The sequence below is a fragment of the Calonectris borealis genome, chromosome 3 (assembly GCF_964195595.1).
Source record: "Calonectris borealis chromosome 3, bCalBor7.hap1.2, whole genome shotgun sequence".
Lineage (NCBI taxonomy): Eukaryota > Metazoa > Chordata > Aves > Procellariiformes > Procellariidae > Calonectris > Calonectris borealis.
In genome coordinates, this window is record NC_134314.1 from 53,609,338 (window position 1) to 53,629,218 (window position 19,881).

The 19,881-nt window shown below is 42.4% G+C and overlaps 1 protein-coding gene across 2 annotated transcripts in view; it reads right to left on the bottom strand.

Moving 5' to 3' along the window:
• The window catches only part of LAMA4 (laminin subunit alpha 4), a 103,419-nt gene extending 83,857 nt beyond the window's left edge, over window positions 1-19,562 (bottom strand). For both annotated transcript variants that reach the window (XM_075145694.1, XM_075145693.1), the window contains exon 1: window positions 18,908-19,562. In XM_075145694.1, the coding sequence (XP_075001795.1) occupies window positions 18,908-19,108 (201 nt within the window). In that variant the 5' untranslated portion in view covers window positions 19,109-19,562. The remainder of the gene's footprint in view (window positions 1-18,907) is intronic.
• Window positions 19,563-19,881: the final 319 nt, after the last annotated feature.

Genomic DNA, 19,881 nt, shown 5'->3' on the forward strand with positions numbered 1-19,881 from the left:
TGTAGACATTGACTCTCTCATCTAATGGTAAGAAAACATGGCATGTTTCTTTAGTTAGTACTGGAACTTGTGACTTCCCTGTGAATATGTAAAAGCACAAAGGGTCTCTTTCTTCCACAATAAAACGCTCCCTTGGATCCACACCAGTGTTTGTTATTTCCAGAGTTTTCTCTTGAGTGTTGGGGTACATGAAGGGATGTGATTCAGGGTTAAATGGTCTACATTAAGAGATTTCAGCCTTTGTTATATTCATTATACTCATGCCTACCAGTCTTGGGCCAGGAATCTCGTTACATTTGATCCAAAACAAACCCAGAAGAAAAAGATGGTGCTTGCCTCCAAGACCATTGTAAAAGAGGGGACAGCACTTGGGGAACTGAAGCTGAAGAACAGCACTCAAAGTAGCAGTCATGGCACATCAGCTGCCGAGTCACTGCTAAGTTTAGTGTCAACTGAGACTTGGTTGTAGCTGGCCAGCAGTGTTACGCTCTTTGCTGCTGGCGATAGAGTCAAAAGGCGTGCTTCCTTTCAGGTCTGAGAAGGGTCCTCAATGGGCTACATGGATGTTCAGACATGATGGCAAAGATGAAATATTATGGTATTACTTAGTAGATTCTCACTTTCAGAGGTCTGTTCAGGATAATAAAAGTGAGTGCAGCCTGGGCACAGTTGAGTCCTGTAAGCTCATGGGCTTGTGATGAAATGAAAATTAGCTTAATTAACCTAATATCCCAAATCTACCTGCAAAAATACGAAGAAGTTCTATCCTGTGACATAAACACCTGTATTTTGTATAGAAGGGTGGTTTTTGATGCCAAAAGGCAAAAGTGCACATTTTTTTAGTTTCTGGCAGCCCCCCCCACATTACTTCTTCGTATGCCAAGAGGCTAGACAAATGACTGTAGCATAATTTACGATATGCTGCCCAAGTCACGGTAACTGTTGCTGATCATGCTCTTTTAGCCTTCAGTGGAAGAGAATTAGATTAATTCTCATTACCTTTCATCTGGTGATGGTCAAGAACATACATAGATAGTTACCTCTGGCTAAGCTGACATACCACAGCTTGTTCGCCTGCTTTATCTTGATGGTGTAGCAAGTTCATTGGACATATAGTTTCATTTTGAAAAGATTTTTGTGCATTTGAGTTTCCATTTTTCTTCAGTCTGACCTGTTCTGTAAAGGTGGTAAAAATATTGTCAGAAGACATATACTTAAGAGAGTCAGTCTGAGAACTGTGAAGTCTGGTGTGATAGGCACTCTCTCAACTGAAACATCTATGGAGAATTGTGACACATATTGTGAATTATTTGCATAATAATATTTATCACTTGACATCGATTGATCAACAGTTTCAGAACTGTGGGACTCTCAAAAGTCCTCAGTGTCTCTTTTGGAGTGAAAGAAAAGGATAAAAGAAAAGAAACTCTACTTGAACATTATCAAGCTTCACCTCAGAGCCCAGGGAAAAGAAAATAGAAAAATGTTGCTCCTCTGTCTGATATAACAGGCATCATATCAGCCATAGATACCTGTCAAAGTGAGTAAATAAAGCCCAAGTTTTTAATGCGTTGATGAAAACAATCCAACAAATTGAGTGGAGCAATGGATTCTTCCCTTCTTGACAGTTTCCCATCAAGGTTTAATGTTTTTCTGGAAGGAACGGTTTAGCCAAACAGAAGTTTAGGACTCAACATAATACTATATCCCTGAAACTCTCCATCTTTTGCTATACAGTGGTGAATGAATACTCTAAACATCCTCCACTCGTTTTAAAATCTGTGGATCTAAAAGAGAGTCCAGTCTGCTGGAAGTGCATGGCATTGCCATGGAAACAACAGCCCTCTGCTCCTTGGGGACATTTCCAAACCCAACCCAAACATGCTTGCTTTTGTTTATTTTTTTTATGAGCAGTGTTTGGAATTGGCAGCCACAGTTCTGAGGCTTTTTTGAAGATTGTTTGCTTAGGCCAACTTGAGATAAATAGCCTACTGCCCTTCCTAAAAATAAAGATGTTTTCCTGCTTTCATTTATGTAATTATTTATTAGAAATAAGAACATTAGAGAAGTAAGTCTGAGAAAGCATCCTCTACTGTACATTTGATGCTATTCCAATTTCTCCGGTCTCCTCAGAATAGGGAGGACTTTTTTCCAAGAGATTCCTGGTCTTTCTCACCTAAATAGGGTCTTCACGTTCAGAAATACTTAATCTCCAGCCAAGCGCTCACAGAAAGCACGCCAAATTTTCAGCATTCCGCAGGTCCCACCTGACATGTCTAAGTCAGCCATGAAGAGAGTCACTGGTTGGACCCCAGAGGACCGCCGTGCCCCAGGTGCAGTGCTGTGCTAACACAGCTGTGGCCGTGCTAGTGCGGGGGCATCCTGGCCAGCAGCCTCCACAGCTGGGCGGCGGGACTGCGTGTGTTGGAAGCCCAAACCACAGCAGGCTGGGAGTCATCAGCGTGGAGACATCCACATGGGAAGAAGCCAGCTAGACACTCCTTGTATGGTTTAATTCCTTCTATGCTAAAATGCGTCTCAAGTAGGTCAGTTGTGCCTGTTGCTCTCTACCGACTGCGAAGGGGGTCTTGGAGGACTAGCTCACGTGTAGGCACCTGTACTGCATACAAAGTCTGGGGAGATGAAACCTATTGCACGTCAGCTATGCTGTGCTGTGTAGAAATGTCCAGTTTATGGCTGCTATGCCACAGACCTGGCCAAACTGTTGGATGCTCTGTACCTTTGGGGAAGTGCAAAGGCTCCTAACAGTCTGTTCCCCCAGTCAGTATCTTTACGTAGAGAAAGTGGATGCATCTAAAGGAAACCTTGGTGTCCAACAGGGCCAAGCGATTCTGTTTCTACATTTGAGTTTAGGCTGATTCTGGCCAGTTCAGAGTTCAGAGTGTGATCATGGGATATTTCCCTTTCTCCAGATAGTGTCTCCTCTGATATTTACAGCTAGCTCTCCATGTATTATATTACCCTGCCCTGGTGCCACCTTCCTCACTGAATACTTGTGCGTTCAAAAATCTGCAAACAAAATCTTTTCAGCCCATCTCTGAGATATGTTTTTCTTCTTTGGGGGGCACAAAGCATACATATACTCTAGCACCTTTGGTAAAGCTGTAATTCTTAGAAAGAATTTTAAAATGCCACTGGACATTTGCTATCTGGAAATTAATTTTATCGCTGCTAGTAGCTCAGTCCCACTTCAACTTGATGGCTTTGTACAGCATAGAACATATTTAGGAAAGAAATCTGTAAGAAATTATTATTAAGACTTTGTATTGTCATCTGAAATATTTGGTGCTCACTGCAAACAGTGACTTTAGTTCTAACACATGCCTGTGAGATACAAGATTATCCCGTTTTACAAAGAGCAAAACTGACCCCTGCCATCATGTTAGTGCTGTCATGTTCATTGCTGGCTCAAGTTGCAATTAAGCACTGTAGATACAGCTGGGAAGAAGAGCTCTGATTCTGTGAGTGACTTTGAGAATCTCCAGAGCTAGTGACTTGAGTAAAACTCCCTGAATAACTACGCAGTGAAGCTCTAGCATAGAAAGGAGCATAACCCCATTCTAAGGACACCTTGTGGTTCCCTCCAAAATGCACACTTTTTGCTGCACTAAAAATACTGCTTTGCCAATCTGGGATGTAAATAAACAAAGTGTTTGACTCCGTGGACATCCTAGCTTAAAACCACTCTGGGTAGGCACAAATTGTATGGCTTATCATGCCTGGAAAGCATTAACTACAAAGCAATCATCTTCTTTACCTCGGGTAGATACATGACTCTACTTCTGGTGTTTCATTCAGCAAGAAAGTACTGAAGGCACTAACATGACTTCTACATCTGCTTTTCAGCTCAGGACATAATTGACTTCCAGTACGTTTAAACGTGGACTTTTACAATCCAGACTGCCAGTTGTAGACTGATGGACAGTTGACCATTTCTTGCTCCCTGGGAGCAAAGTAACAGACGTTTAAAATTCCGCAGGTCAAAAATGTGTTATTCATAAGCATAGACATGAAGAGTTAGTTCTTCTTCAGTCCACTGGGAAACTTTATGCAGACAAAAAGAGCTACAATGGCACTGCGCCCCACTGTCCTGACCTTCCTGCCTTTGGTGACCTGCAGGAGAAACCCTTCTCCATTTGTTGCCCAAACACAAAATCCAGCAGATCTACAGTACGCACTACAGTACAGTACAGTGTGCAACTGCAGCTCGGTGCCGGCACTTGCTACTGGTGGGCAGCGCACTCAGGAGCCCTGGGCTCATTGCTCTCTTACACAGCCACCAAAGCACTTTACTGACTGTGGAAATGGTGTTTAGCTGCTGGAGGTTACACTCTGGCTCAAGCATTCAGCATGTGTAGTATTTAGGAATAACTTGTGACTGCAGGGGGTCTCAAAAGTATGTGCGTACACGCGGATGGATGAGAGTTAAGCAGGGGGAAAGGATATAGCTATATTTGCTCTGTAGGATCCTGGTGTTGACTCAGCCATGCTGGTTGCTGCCTTGGTCCCAGCGAACTGGCTGGACTCGCGTGTTCACTAGAAAACCTGTGAACTGCACTTGCTGTGTAGAGTCAGCAGATAGGAAAGCCTGCACGCATTTCCCTCTTTTCTGAATGCACAGGCAGCTGCACTGGGCCCATCAGAGACTGGGTTTACCAGACTAATAGGATGTTTATTAATTAATGCTCTGGTTTGAATGGTCTACATGGACATGACTTTAAGTTATGGAGATGGAGCCCTATTTCTGGCAGGGGATGAACTGCCAAAAGCTTTTATCCCCATCTCACATCTCATCCAGCCCATACTCTGCCCATCCAGATGGTGTGTGATGCTCTGGTATACTTCACACCCAGCCTTTTCCACTTTTGTGGGTGAGGAACCCACTGGTGCTAGCTCACCAGCTCTTGCTGGAAACACTTTTGTGCCAAATATTGACTACAGCTGAGAAACACAGTTATGTAAGTCTTGGGATGAATTTGACTGATAAAGGTTAGAACTATGCTGGTTTTGTCTGTCCCAAGGAAACGGTACATATTTTACAGGTACAGTAGCTCATGTAAGATATCTAAGAAGTGTGCATTAGCAGGTAATCTGCCTTTCCTATTTGGTTTAGCTAACCATGAAAGACTGTCTTGCTACACTTCATAACTAGGAGATAACAAATCCCTGAACCCAGCACCAGATGCTCCCAAATGCCTCTGTATGATCACACTCCTGATCCATGTTTTCCAAAAGGGTAGGACAGCCAGCGATAACTGCATTAAAACAGTGCTTTTAATAGTATTTGCTGCTTTGGATATTATTTGGCATTGCTCCTCTTCCTCACAGCTTTTATCTTCATCTGTTCCACACATGATCACTAGACTGTTCACAAGATCGCCAGCAATGTGTAATCAAGAAATGTGGAGCAAGTCTCAGCATTTTTTCCCATAATACCTACTATGGGAGAAGCTTGAGAGGGTGGTCTCTGTCTCTCAACAGCTGAAACGGTTGACATAACAGATGGCTGTATTTAAACACTTTGATTTTCGTTACTCCTCCAACCTGCCAAAAGGATCCATCTCTACAACTACATTTGATCTAACTACGGTAGGCCACGTGGACAAAGGATCTGGTGATCTGATGGATCCTATGTGAAGTGTATGACTTGGGTAAAATTTGTCTAATTAAATTCTCTCTGCTTTGTTTTGTTTTGATTTTTTGAGGCAGGAGAGAGAAAAATATTTCTAGAAGGCGTCCTTGGGCTCTTTATAAACAAGTATTTGATGACAGCTCTGGTATTGTCCTAACAGTCACTCATATTCCTGCCACTTTTTTACAATCATAACTATACAGTTGCAAATCATTTGTTTATCAATTTCTTCTAGCTCTCGTGTCCCCAAAATTTGGATGGATTTCAATTTGCCAAAGGAGAAAGTATAATCATATAGATAGAGATTTGTGTAGTTACAATTTCCTCAAAAGCGTAGTGAGTACTTGTAGCAATGCGGGGTTTGCTGCAGACAGCATGTTCCAGTAGGTCCGTTTATATATAGTGAGGCATTGGTTAAATCCATGGCTCCTCAGTTTATATTTATAGCACACATTCACTCTAGATTTTATTTATAGATTAGTCTTGTCTATATTATATGTCTCTTGTTGGCAACGAGGCTTGAATGTAATTTAAACAGTCTTACAGTAAATGCCAACCAGATGAGATGGTCGTTCATTGGCCTTTCTTGGGGGAGGCCTCTGTACTTCTCTTGGACTGTTTCTATTAATGGAGCATCTGAACATTACTCTTACGAGCTGTGGATCTCCACCTGCCCCCCATTGGCTCCCACAGCCCTTCTGCTGCTGCCTTGTTCTCTGCTCGTGCTCGTGTCCTCCCTGTCCTGCTTTCCATTTGTCCTCCTACTCCTCCACTTTGCCTTTTCCTGCACCTGGTTCTAGTCACTCACCCACTTCGTGACATACCCTTCAGCTCTAGTCTACTGACATCTTCACAGCAATGGTTTCATTGTGTTGTTTGAAATTAACATAGGGAAAAATATTCCTTCTCCCTGAACAGATGAGAAACTCATCACCTGGTTTCTGTGCATGAGCTCCTCTGTCCCTAACTACGTTCATAAGGATATTGGGACTCAGGAAAACACATTCTTCAGCTCATCTCTTGTGTGACTGTGAACATTACTTTTTCACTCAGTTTCTCCATGTGTAAAATGGAATAATAACCATGGTCACACAGAATCACAGAATCACAAAATCACAGAAACAAAGAATGGTTGAGGTTGGAAGGGAACTCTGGAGGTCACCTGGTCCAACCGCCCTGCACATGCAGGGCCACCTAGAGCTGGTTGCCTGGAACCGTGCCCAGATGTACCCAATGTAATCCGCAGCAGTGACACGAGTCAACAACTTCATGTCTTTTAAGAGAACTAGTCAGAACCACTAGGAATAATGATATCCCCACATGGGCAGGCATTTCTGGTAGTCACGATTTGCTTGTTTCAGATGCCTGCAGTGAATATAAATCTGCCGCTGGACCCAAGACTTACAGTCTTTTTAATCCAGTGCTGAAAGAACTTTTTTGGCTTCCAGCTAAACAGCCATACTTTAAAGCCATTTGCATATGTACGCAGCACTGCTTGGCATTGTGCCATCTTTCCCATTTTTTTTCTCCATCCTTTCTAAGGGATAGACCACACTTTGGTATTTGAGGGCAACTTTTATGAGTGACCTGCGAGGATTTACTAGCAAAGCATACCAGGTATATGAAAAGGATTAGTCAAAGAGGGTAGGGAGAAAGAAAGAGAGTTACATTTTGGTATTAAAATTTCACATGAAAAGTTGAAACTAACTTTGTAGGAGAGCTTTTAAGATATTTAAGGGAAATCTGTTTTCTTCAATTCATAAGAGGAAGGAAATACGAACATGGAAAAATTATTTGATATAGAAGTTGTTTTTGTTAAAATATCTTTCAGGGCATTTGTTTTTATTAGATACAATGATTAAAATGTTTTCCTCTTCTTGAAAAAACAAATGAAGAGCTGGAGCTCTTACTGAAGGTACAAATAACATCATTAGTTCTGCTGGTAACTTCCCCTTTTAACCTGTCCTGTTCATTTCTCTTCATTTGCTACATGTATCTTCCTAGACCAGGTCTTGGCTATGGAAGAGGTTGCTATGAGTTCTTCCATCACTGAGTTAAACTATAACTAATTTTAAAAATAAAATGCCTTGGTGATGCCCTTTCCAAGAGCTGTCATACTTCACTTTAACTTATCATTTGAAGAAATAAATGGATTTCAAATTCCCAGGCCTTAAGTAATAGCAAATTCAAGACTGTCTTTGTAGTTGAACCTATAAATCCCTGTGAAGTGACATTTCAGAGGGATCTTTGTCTTCCTCTGCAGAATGAGGCTCTCAGAAGTTAGTAACTGACCTGTTGGCCAGACATGCTTTACCATCAAAGTCATCGTACAGAGAGATGGACAGAAGTCCTGCTCTACACCGTGAGGTACTCCACAACATGCAGACAAAAGCAGACATCTGCTCTGCAATTTTATTTCTTCTCCATTGATTTTTGCTAAATTTATCTGAGCTTTGAAGCCTCACAAACCTAGAGAATTAAAAACGCATAAGTTTTCTCCCTGGCTTCCCCTTAGGCCTCCAAGCTCTATTTATAATTTCTATAAGCCTTCATTACCTCTGGTCTAGAGTATCAAATTCTTCTGAACTAGAAAGGTCACATTCTAACTATTATTACTGGAGAAATTAATTCAGTTTGTGACATCATAGCTAGACAGTTAATTACCCCATTGAATAGGACACTACAGCTGTTAGAGAACTGTCTGCATGCAAAAAGCCACTCTGCAATGTTTACCATTTCAAGGGCAGGAACCTCATGCAAATTAGTCATTTGCAATTTCAAATTTATTTTTAAAATTTTAAACATTTCTGAGAGGAATACATTTTTTACCTTAGTCTCTAAATCAATATTCATGATAGTTTTATAATAAGCACCCTGGTGTAGTACATTACACTTCTGTATTGTTCTTTTAAATTTCTGACATTGTTAACTGTGAAATATTTATTGCTTCCAGTGCTCCACTGATGTTGTAAATTAGGAATTAACCAGAATTTGGTGAAGATTTTTGGGCACAATGCTGGTAATCTTTTTTTATCCACTTATCTTGACAGGTACCTCAGTTATAGTTGTGTTTAATGAGATTACAAACTAAAGCAATTATGTGAATTACACAATAACAAGCTTGCTGCTTTATTATTTAGCTTGCAAATGTAAAAGCAAATTCTTTCTTGCTGAAATAGTCATTCAGTGAAAACCCCCAATACTGTTGCATATTCTTATTTTTTAAATTAAATTCTAAGATGAGATAGGTTCAATGAGAATTAAAGCCTCACTGGGTGCATTTGCCATAGATCTGGGCAAATTAATATAATAATGGGGTTTTCTAGGTAAGTGATATGAAATGCTCATTAAAGCTGCAGTGATGTGTTTTTGTGAAGCTCAGTAATTTGAATCTTCAAACATAAAAAAAGTAAATAAAGCAGTGACACCGCTTTTGAATCTGTAATCTTTTTCAGTAAACGAACTCCTCAATGAGTGATGAAACAAATGAAGCCTTATTTTCTGCTACTAGTGTCCTTTCTGTCATCCCCTGTGTGTGGAGCTCAATATTGTCCCTTTTTGTCTGCATCCCCAGTGATGCCCCCGCCTAAGAGCACAGAGCTGTGGCTGGTCTGGAGCCATGCACGCAGTGTCTGGCCAGTCTGCAGCTGCTAAAGAATATATATGATGACTGAATTTAGTCCATTTTTTCAACTGTTGCTGTGTTAAGCAACAACTTAAGACTGTAAGATCTCCATCAATTATATCTACAAAGGGGTTGAGCTCTCCCCATAATTTGCTGAAAAAATTGTGGTTGCCTTAAGGGAGATAGGACAAGGCCCTAACTTAATAACGGCCTGATTTGAAAACTTCACTTGTTGGTTTATCCCTGACAATTGGGAATATTTATGTATCACCCGAAGAGTTATCAACTCATCAGTTTCCAAAACAGAAGTTTATTTTTGATGATGATAAAGAACAGATTATGATGCTGATGGAAATCCTCTTCCTGAAGTTTTAGATAAAGAGCTTAGAGACTGCTAAAACTAAAACTAGCAAGACTGAAACTGGTTGCTCCAATTCTAGGTAAAATCTTGCTGGCAGGGGAGATACAGAACAAAAGTTACCTCTATTTCTCCCTGTTGCATAGTAGAGCTAGCAGTCGGAGCGAGAGTGAATATGGCTGATTGCACATGGGTAACCCCCAAACCGATGGGCAACAGGGACAATGACAAGGAACCCCCTCCCCAGCCCACTGTCACTCTATATTCTTGTTCCTTGAGTGGGCTTGTGCATGCCTCCCTTGTAATAGTGACAGAGTAACGATGACTCCTGCAAAAACACGCAATAGCTGAAAGCCAGATGGCTTTATGCAGAGCAACAACATTATCTATTACCTTGACTAAGGAATTGTATTTAATTTTAAAAAAATTTCCTGTGTTGAAAATGTTTCCAGACTGTTACCCCTTCCCCAGTCCAAGTGGAAAACAAAATGCCATTCAGCAACAGAGATGGGGTTGGATCCAAGATAAACATTTCTCAGCTAGGCATTCTCCATAGAAGTGCACAGTTATTTTTTCCATATACAGTGGGAAAGACAAAGCCTCTGCTTAAAAGGCATTCTCCCCCAAAAAGGGGGAGGGCTAAAATGTTTTAGCTGCCTGCAAGCTGGCTAAGGATTAGAGATTAATACCAGCCTCTGCTCTAATGTACTTATTACTACAGGCACTAAGTAAAAACCTTACTCTTAGAGATGCTCACTGTTGGAAATAGAAAATCTGCAGCTGGAAAAGTAGCTATTTGATTTTCGTCTTTCAAACAAAGTTTGAAATAACTTTGGAAAACGAGTTTATTCAAGGAGAACAATTTACAGGAAAAGGGATAAATAATTCTGCATTGTTTCCTCATTAACCACCCTCCACCCAGTCCCCACAAAACACTCACATGAAATGTGCTTTCTGAGTCATACTTTCTCCTCTTGAGTCCCCCAGATAAGTGAGACATAATCAGTTGATAAACTAAATCACTACCTGAGAGATTTCCAAATAGAGACAAAATTTTTCGGGGATAAAAAAGGAAAGTAACCTTTAAAGAAGGTATGACTGTGCTCGTGGGACACTGTTAAAACTGAGAGGGTAAATCTGAAGCTTTCTTTGCTTTCCCTTTTGCAGCAGTTTCCCCCACCCCAGATTTTTAGTATTTCCTGGTTTGATTTTGCAGCTCTTAGAAATGTTGGAATCGCAGTAGGGACATATAGTGGTCTGCTTGGCCAATAGCCAAGGCATCAATTTAAAAGCCTGTTAGCATGAAACACAAGCCACAGTGTGAAAAACTTGAAAGATGAAGAGAAAGAGCTTTCAACCATCTCTCCCTCCCAAGGGTGGCCCAGCTGTGGTCAAAAGAGGCAGCTGCTGGGGATGGCTGCTGGGAAGGTGCCACGTTTCTGGGCTGTTCTCCCAGAACAGTTTCCCCCTTGGTGGTACCAGCGCTTTGCAAATGTGAGGGAGGGAAGGGAGACAGCTCAGCATGGTTAAATGTGTGCCACAAGCCTTACGTCCAGCATGGTGGTGGGCAGAGGCTGTGCTCTGAAATGAGAGAGGAAAGGCCAGGGCTCAGGAGAAGGGATGACCTGCCCCCATCTCTCACTGCCTCTCAGTCCGTGGCTTGTTTCATCCCAGGCATGGTCTGATAATGAAGAAATCAGTTTCTTGTTGGCTCAAAAAGGGGGAAGAATAGATGCATCAAGAGAAAAAAAACCCAATCTCTTTCCTCATCCCTCACAAAAATCCCTCACCCAAACCCCTGTTTCCAGCTGACTTAAAAGTAATTAACTGGTGCCTCGGAGCCTCTGTTGAGCCTTTGCAGACAACCCTCGCCAATGACGGGAAGTAGGGAGCCACAGAAAACCACAAACCTGCAAAAAGCTGAGTATGACACACAAATCCCCTCTGACCTTACACCATGTCTAGACCTTCAACACTTGCCCACCTGCCCCCGAAGGGATCCGTGCCAGGTACTGCTGCTCCGGAGGCCTTGCCAACCCTCAGCGGGCAGGGCTGTGTTAGCTTCTCTGGGGCACCTTGGTATGTAAGATTTTAATAGCTGGGGTAGGGAAGGCTGTGTTATGTTTTGCCCTGCCAGCTGTTTTATTTTTTAATTTTTTTTTCTTGTTTGGATGCTGGAGCAGCTTTTCTTTGGACAAATGCTTTCTTCGATGGAGTGCTTTCGAGGAAGGGTCCCTGGAGCCAGGAGTGGGGAGCACAGCATAAGGGAGTCATGAACAGCAGGCTCTCGGTGGCTCCCCACAGGCTGTCATCCAGGCTCAGAGGTGGGAAACCACAGTGGGAAACCCTAGGACATATGGGCCTTGCATTAGCCTTGGCAGAAAAGAAGTCTGATCATCTCTTGCCGCTCAGAAGGCCTTTCATACAATGGTAACAGGAGGCATCGTAGGGTGGTAACAGGGTACACGCAGCCCAGAAATGAGCCGGTTTAGTTGCTGGTTCCGTGTGCTTTTTCTTCCACCTGACTCCAATGGTGAAAGGTTGAATGAGTTCATTTTTATTCGTTTTTGTTGGGAAGATAGAGTCAAACAATGATTCAGAGCCTTACAGTTTTAGCTAAAATGGCTATTTTTACATATCATATTGTAAGTTGTTCATGCAGGTAGAGTTTTTATTCAGTAATTATTAAATTATGTTTCAAATTAACATTCAGTGTGTGCCAGTTCTTCCCATGGTCCCTGGCTTCCATATGTCATGACTTAAAAACCAACATTTTAGTTCTTCTTACAGTCTTGTAAACTTGGAATAGTAATTTCTAAATTATTTTTCACAACCCTTTATTATTCTTTGGCTCATATTAGGTATCTTAGTAACTCTTGAATGCTGGGGTTTTAGCACTGTTTCTTGCTTGTTTGTCTTAAAAGAAAAAAAGCCGTTCTAGTATTTCTGAAGTATTTATTTTAAGAAAATAACCATCTAAAGAATTGCACAATACAGCTAAACAGGAACGACAAAGCCAGATTTTATTTACTGCATTTTAGTCAATCTCTGTTTGCATTGCCAAATACACACTGTATGCATCCTGACTGATAGTTAGGAAAATCTCTTTGAGATCATTTAAGGACAAAGCATTAGATTTCAAAAACTGTGGAGCTCTAACAGCTTTGTATACCATACTCTTCAGCAATTGTTGAATCTTGCATTAGGATGCATAACCCAAACATCCCCAGCTCATGGTGGTGTCTGAAAATGAGCTGGGATCCGATCCAAACGTTCTAGAGAACCAATTAAAATATAAAACCCAAGGGTCTTTTGGTGTTTGAAATCTAAGTCCAGAAGCAAATTGTAAATTATCAGTGGCTGGTTATATATTATTCAAAAACTAGACCTATTTTCTTGGACACTAGGAGCTGTAATTGTAATCAGTTTAAATCAGGACAAGTTCTCCTTCAGAAACCAATTCTTTCATTGCCTCTCATGCTCCCTGGAAAAAACTGGAATTTTAATTCCTTCCTTGCTTCCCATGTCATGAATAAGAGGGGGCATGAAATACCTTTTATTGGTTTATACAGCCTTGAATAAGCTTTGGGGCACTTTTCTGGTACTTGCCCAAAACTTTGTGGGAACTCGCTGCAGTGGAGTTTAAACTGCATTGTTCTGGTGGGTGCTTTATGCACCTTCTTGAAATGGAGAGCATTTCCCACTATCCATCTGCTCTGTCCTGTGCTTCCATTTGCTTCAGCTTCCTATGATTTAAAAGGTTTGGGGTCTGGTGGCTCTACTCCAAGCAGCTGATTTTCATTAAAGCTTTGATGAGAAACTTAAGCTGGAATCACAAACATCTGCAGTAAAACTTCCTCCCCACTATTAGACATTTCTCAGAACATAACCTTGTTGTACCAGAAAAAACCAGCAGCTAGAAATCCAAATTGCCCATTATGGGAGTTAACCTAACATAACCTCAAGAGTCTGAAATTAATTCGTTTAAAGATCTTTTTAAAGGTAGATGCAGTTCCCATTAGCTTAAAAGAATATAAAGGTTTCTGTCAAGCTAAAATCCTTTTTGGCTCACACCTCAGGATTAGGTCTTCTGCTGCTTCTTTTAGTGCTAGTTTGTTTTCAACAGATTAATACCACAAGTAAGGATCGAATTGTGGTTTCTCTAAACAGTCTGCAAGACTTTCTGTTCCAACCTTTATGTGGGAAGGGGTGAAGGCAATTTGGTGGTAGTTTGAGTCTGGGTTAACAAGTGGCTGGGACTTTTGATTGCTCTCTTTTATATATTTTAGGTAAGCCACTTCAGAGAGGCGAGTTTGTCACAGGTCCCATGCTAATCATTGCTTATCGCTTTAGAGAACCAGAAAGAAAGCACCTCAAATATTGTTTCTTGCTTTTGAAAATTTAGATCAGGAACTGGTAGAAGTCAGGAGGGAAAAAAATTGATTGTCAAACACGTCATTTTAGTATGCAAGCTCCATCAGATAACTTCTGCCTCTTATGGTCTCTTATAGTAAATGGCTATTTTTGCCTTGACTATGATAATTGTTTCCTTTAAAGGACTTCTTTTGCCTCTCTGCCCTTCCCCTGAGCCAAAAACACTGATGCTGGAAACAGTTTTCCTCTTCCATCCGTCCAACAATATCATGCCTTCCTTCACTCTGGGAATTGGCTTCCTGCCCTGTCCCAACTACTTCATTTTTTTCTTTACCCTTAAGGCTTTTGATTATCTCATTCTTGCTCTAATTTTTTTCCTCTCCTTTGTCTTCTTCCTGCTTTAGCTTGCTTCCTTTCCCACTATTTGCTTCACTTCTTCTTTCCATAGAGGACATGTGAAATCTTCTTTTCTTGCTTAGCAAGTGTCTCCACAAAATGTCTGTCTTCCCTTTCTTCCACTAATCCTTCCTACACTCATCTCCTATATTGGGCTCTCTTCACTATTTTCTTGAGCTCATGTAGTCATTCACATCAGAATGAAATGAATCTTCTTCTGAATATCACCTTACATTCATTTTGCATTAACGTGAGTGACTGCACAGCAGGAATCACAGGGAATCATTTGCCGTATTCTCTAGTATTTGACGGTTTGTACCACTGTTCTTGCTCACCTTAGACTCTGTACTTTTCTGCTGTTTGCAAGGAACTTTATTCCTACTGAGGAACAAAATCTACATCTATATAATTAAAATCAGTGGAATTTACAAACGCAAATGTTGGCAGTGGCAAGCTTCAGACACAAATGATAATGTATGACCTGCCTCTTATTTTAAAGGCATGTGTTTGACAATGGGATATAACTGTTCTCAGAAGTTACCTCTGGTTTTGACTCTGTGCCTCACAAAAACTGGAAGTGTCTCACCACCTCCTTTCCTTCTGCCAAGTCCAAGCTAAGGCATGGACCAATGATTTCTGATGTTTGCCACTTGCTTGTTTGCTTTCATTTGATATCTGGCTGTCAGTTTTAAATCCTTTGCTTCCATATCTGATGAATCTTCCTTGTAAAATATTTTAATCTAACCGTATTTGGAGAAATCAGTCTCTGACTTAATGCCGCCAACTGCAGTTGGGTTATACTGATGAGCACTTTGTGCTCATTCTCTTTCTGTTTCTCACTGTCTCCCCATACACATCAGGATTCGGCACCATAACGTCTCCCCCACGTCCCCTTATTGTCTTTGTGAGCCAAGGAACTTAATCATCCTAAACAGCACACAAGCAACTGAGTACGTGAGAGTGCTTTTCATATTGATCCGCCTCTTGATAGACAACACAACACAACCAGATAAAGTCTTCAGTGCTTAGTTATCTTTGAAATTAAAATTTGTAACTAACTTGTAGTCTGAACTGGGTCACCTTCAGTTTCCAGATGTTGCATGTGATGAGACCTTCTTTTGTTAGACTAGCGAGACTATTATTATTTTTTTTTGCCTGTGTATGTGCTTACACAATAAGTTCAAAGTTTTTTCTTAACCTCCCTCTGAGCTAAGCAGATTGGATTGCAGAGTGTCGCAGCTATCTTCCAATTCCTAACACTGTAATACTTCTCATGATACTTTTCTGAATCATTTTCATCAATTTATAAGCATTCTTCTTCAAACAGAGGCAGAAAGCTAGACACATTATTCCATGACACATGAAATCTAATCTGGTTAATTTAAACCTTTACATTTTGTGCCCCAGCCTTTAGCCGATTAATAAAGCTGTCCTGAAGTGGATACCCAACACAGTCCTTACAGAGGAAGAGGCCCCTTTGAGGGCCTCCAGGGAAAACAGCTAGGAATCAGAGGTTTAAAAAACCTGGTGTCTCCATTACCACATGGGGAATTTGGGTTTATATTTGAAGACAGTGCCTGATTTGGATTGAAATGTTTAGGCACAGTTTATGTGCCTAATTTGGGTGTACTGGATCACATATTGATTAACAACCAGGGCACCAAGCTACTAGGTGTTGCTGAGGTCCAACTCAAACCCGTGGTCTGCTCTGTGAGTGGGTATAGCATAGTAGCATAGCATTGAAAATGTAGTTAGTTCTCTTATTTCTGCCATCAAGAGGCTTTCATTCAAATCCAAGGCACAGAAAAGCTCCACGTTAACATTAATTCTGAATTTTTAAACCACTTCTTCCAGTTCCTCTGAGTTTAGGGTTGCCAAACACTGGAAAGGAAGAGGAGTGAAAAACAGAAATGTAAACTAATATGTATTTACATTAATTGGAGTCTCCTGTTCTTCTATAGGTGCATAATATCAAACTCTTACCAAGATTTAAAAGCATCCCAGCAGTTATAGCTTGGAAATTCCCACCAGCACTGTTTCAGACCTTGCAAATTTCTGAAGATGTTGTGTAGAGCAGAACCATGTGTAGCGCAAATGCTGTCCAGCACCTGCCCCACATGCTGAAACATTGTGATTTCTGTCTACCCTGATCTGTGCTCTGGCTTCACAGCGACGTGTTTCACGTCGCGGTTGACTGGCACCATAGTCCGTGGTGCACGTCCATAGTCCGTGAAGCACCATCCACGGCTCTGTAACTCTGTAAATCTGCCCCCTTTGTATAATTTGGCACTATTCAACGTGACTAACAGCCTCTGTCTGCTTGGGAGAGCTATAGGGCTGAGTCAATATTTAGATGAAGGAGCTGAATCAAACCACGCTGTGTAAGGGAGTTTATTTTGTGGTTTGCTGTGAGCTGCGGGTTAAGAACTCGGGCTTCGAAAGAGGCTAATTCAAGCCCTCTGGGATAAACCCTGTTCCCGGGGCTGAGGGAGGGGAGGTGGGCTGTGGGAGGGGGAAGCTCTCTGGAAAACCAAAGGAAACGTTCCTTCCCTGGCTGAGAGACTACCAGACCTTCAGTCTCTGGCCCCTGCATCAACATCCGGGTTTAGAGCTGGTTCCCCTGCTCCTGTTACCAACTATGCATGTGGATCAATACACTGTTCTCACTGTTGCAGAGCCATCAACCCTATCCCAAAAGAGCATCCTACTGGGCCTCCTTGGAAATTGCCATGGAGGTGGGCCCTGAAATGCAATAGTAAGGTGAATCTGCAGCTAGCAAAGGGCTCCTTCCTCATGAAACCGTAACATCCTGCGGCCAAGGGCCTTGGCGTGACGAGAGCAGGCAGCATCATTCATTCGTAACAGGGGATCCAGAGTCTAAATGCTGCCATTGCAGGGGCTGATGTAAACTGCCAGAGCAAACGCCAGTTAGTGAGTCTATTAGATCAGACTGTACAAATGAAACTTTAGGGAGGATTGAAAAGGGTGAAGGAGATTAAAGTGTCATTCCCCTCAGTGTCCAATATATCTCACAGCACTTTCCCAAGGTAAAGTCTAATATATTAAAGTGAAGCAATGTGAACTGTGTCTTTGGGAAAACCATACTACAGAATCATATCGAGAAAGGCTAGTAATCACTTATGCTCATTATCCTGTGAAAAGCAGCTACAAAACCCATCCAGCTCTTAAATCAGGCGTTTCATTGAGGGACTTTCCATGTTGTAAGCAACAGGTGGCAATGCAGCTTCCCGGGGCTGATCCCAGGCCAGAGGAAAAGAGCTGTACATCCCACGTCATGGAGCCCGTCCAAGCCCGGGACGGCTCCCGAGAGCCCCTATGCTGAGCAGAGCAGGTTTTAGCCTCCAGTTTTCTCACACAGGTCATGTTTCGTGCCGAGTCCCTGGCAGGGTGGGCAGGCGTTTCCCGAGGCTGCCCAGCTGCTTGGAGCCGCTGCAGCGGGGGGACGAGCTCTGCCCAGCCCCGCGGCAACCCCGGCTGTCTGAAGGGCTTGTGCACTTATTTCCATGGCTGTTAGGTCTGGCAGTTGGAGTGTAGGGGGAAAATTAGCTGTGTGATATAGGAGATTGCGATCTTGATACTGTCACAGTGACACGGCTGGGCTAATCTCACCTCATTTTTGGATGTTATGCTAGAAGAACTACTCTTTCCCTTCCCATGACCTTATGTAACTCAATTTGCCTCCTACTTCACATCTCCCACGCATGAGACATTACTGTCGTCCCCCCCCCCAGTGTATGCTGGAGTAATTTATTGTTTTCTCAAGCTGTATTTTTGAGTAGTCCATTCCCGACACAGCCTTGCTAGAATGAGGAATATCAACCAATCCCAAAACACAGGGGTTGCAGGAAAATTTTCCACCATCAAATTGCTTCTCGGATCTCTCTAATTCCATTTGTCCATAATCCCAACCTCATACCTTTTGGAAGTCTTAAAATCTCTGCAGGTGTTTTCTCTGCAGGCAGTTTCCTACACGTGTTTGATTTATTATCCCCGCTCTCACCGCGAAAAGGAACTTCAGATTTTGGAGGCGAATGGCATTCAGAGACAAAAGCACAAACTTCTACAGTACAGTGTTTACCATCAAAAGACAGATTCTTTCTGGAAGTTTAAGTGAATTACAATTCCAGGAACTACAACAAGGCAAGCAGAAAAGTGTTGTGACAATTAACCCTTGTAAAATATCTCTGTTTGGACAGGCCTGTTTAGTTATGTTGGCAGGAAAGTCAGAGACGTGCTAAGCCAGCCTCACTGCAAAGTACAGCAGCTGTCTGCTCGCAGCAGGCAGGGCATGTGTACATTTTGAAGTCTGAACTGTATCTCTCCAGTCCCGAAATGCAACGTCTCAGACCTCCTGCAAAAAATCTCTGGTATCGCTTTAAGGATCGAATGATTAAGCTAACGTTAACCAGATGGGAGCTTCAAGACAGACAGATGAAAGCAGAAAAGCGCAGACACTAGAGAGAGAAGGGAGTTACTGTACCTCAGCAAAAGGCACCCAACTTCCAGTAGCTACTGCCTGCTGCTGCCCTCTGATAACAGTGGCTTCTTGCGCGCTGACTGCTGAGCTACCTTCAATGTCAAACTGAAAAACGCCTCCCTCACTCGAGGCTGTGCTGGAGGAGAAGCATCTCAAAAAGAATAATATAGGAGAAATGAGGGGCCAGGCGGAGATCAAAGCCATTTCCTCCCCTTACATCCAGCAGTGGTCTTCTGGCGTCTCAGTAATTGTTTACCCTCTTCTGCAATCAGCCCCCCTTGGCTCAATGGTGCCTCAGTTATTTTAACTTTCTTTCAGCGTTCAGTTTCCAGATGTGGCACTTCAAGGCAGTCTAACCAGATCCTTATTTAAAAGAGAAGAAAAAAAAAAAAGAAAAAAAAAGGAAAAGAAAGGAAGAAAAGCGCTTTTGCTGCCTCCCTCGTTCACTCTCTGTGCCTGTGGCTCCTCTTTTTCCCCAGAGGCTCCAGCTCAATAACATACAGATGGGCAGTGCTTAAGCAGAGAGTGTCAAACAGAGATTGTATTCCAGGAAAGCACCGCTGGCTCCCCAGCCACCTTATCTCCCCCTGTCAGGATACAGACTGGCGCTCTGCTCGGTGCTCTGGCTTCCTTCACATGTTCACATCATTCCCTTTTTTACCTTTCGTGTCGAGACCCTCCCACTCAAACTTTGCCGTTCAGAAAGTGAGATCACCCTTTCCTCCCCCCACGCCACCCCCCCACAACTCCATCCAACCGCTCCACGTGAAGCATTGACTCTCGTGACTGTTTATTTTTTAACAACTCCAGTTTATTCGGTGGAAGGCAGAAAGGTGCCAAATTTATTAAAAAAACTGCCAGACCAACCTTTTCTTTTGGCATGGGGGAGGGGAGACTGTGGGCGGGCGGAGGAGGAGGAGGAGGAGGAGGAGGAGGAGGAGGAGGAGGAGGAGGGAGACAGCCTGGCTGTGCCATGG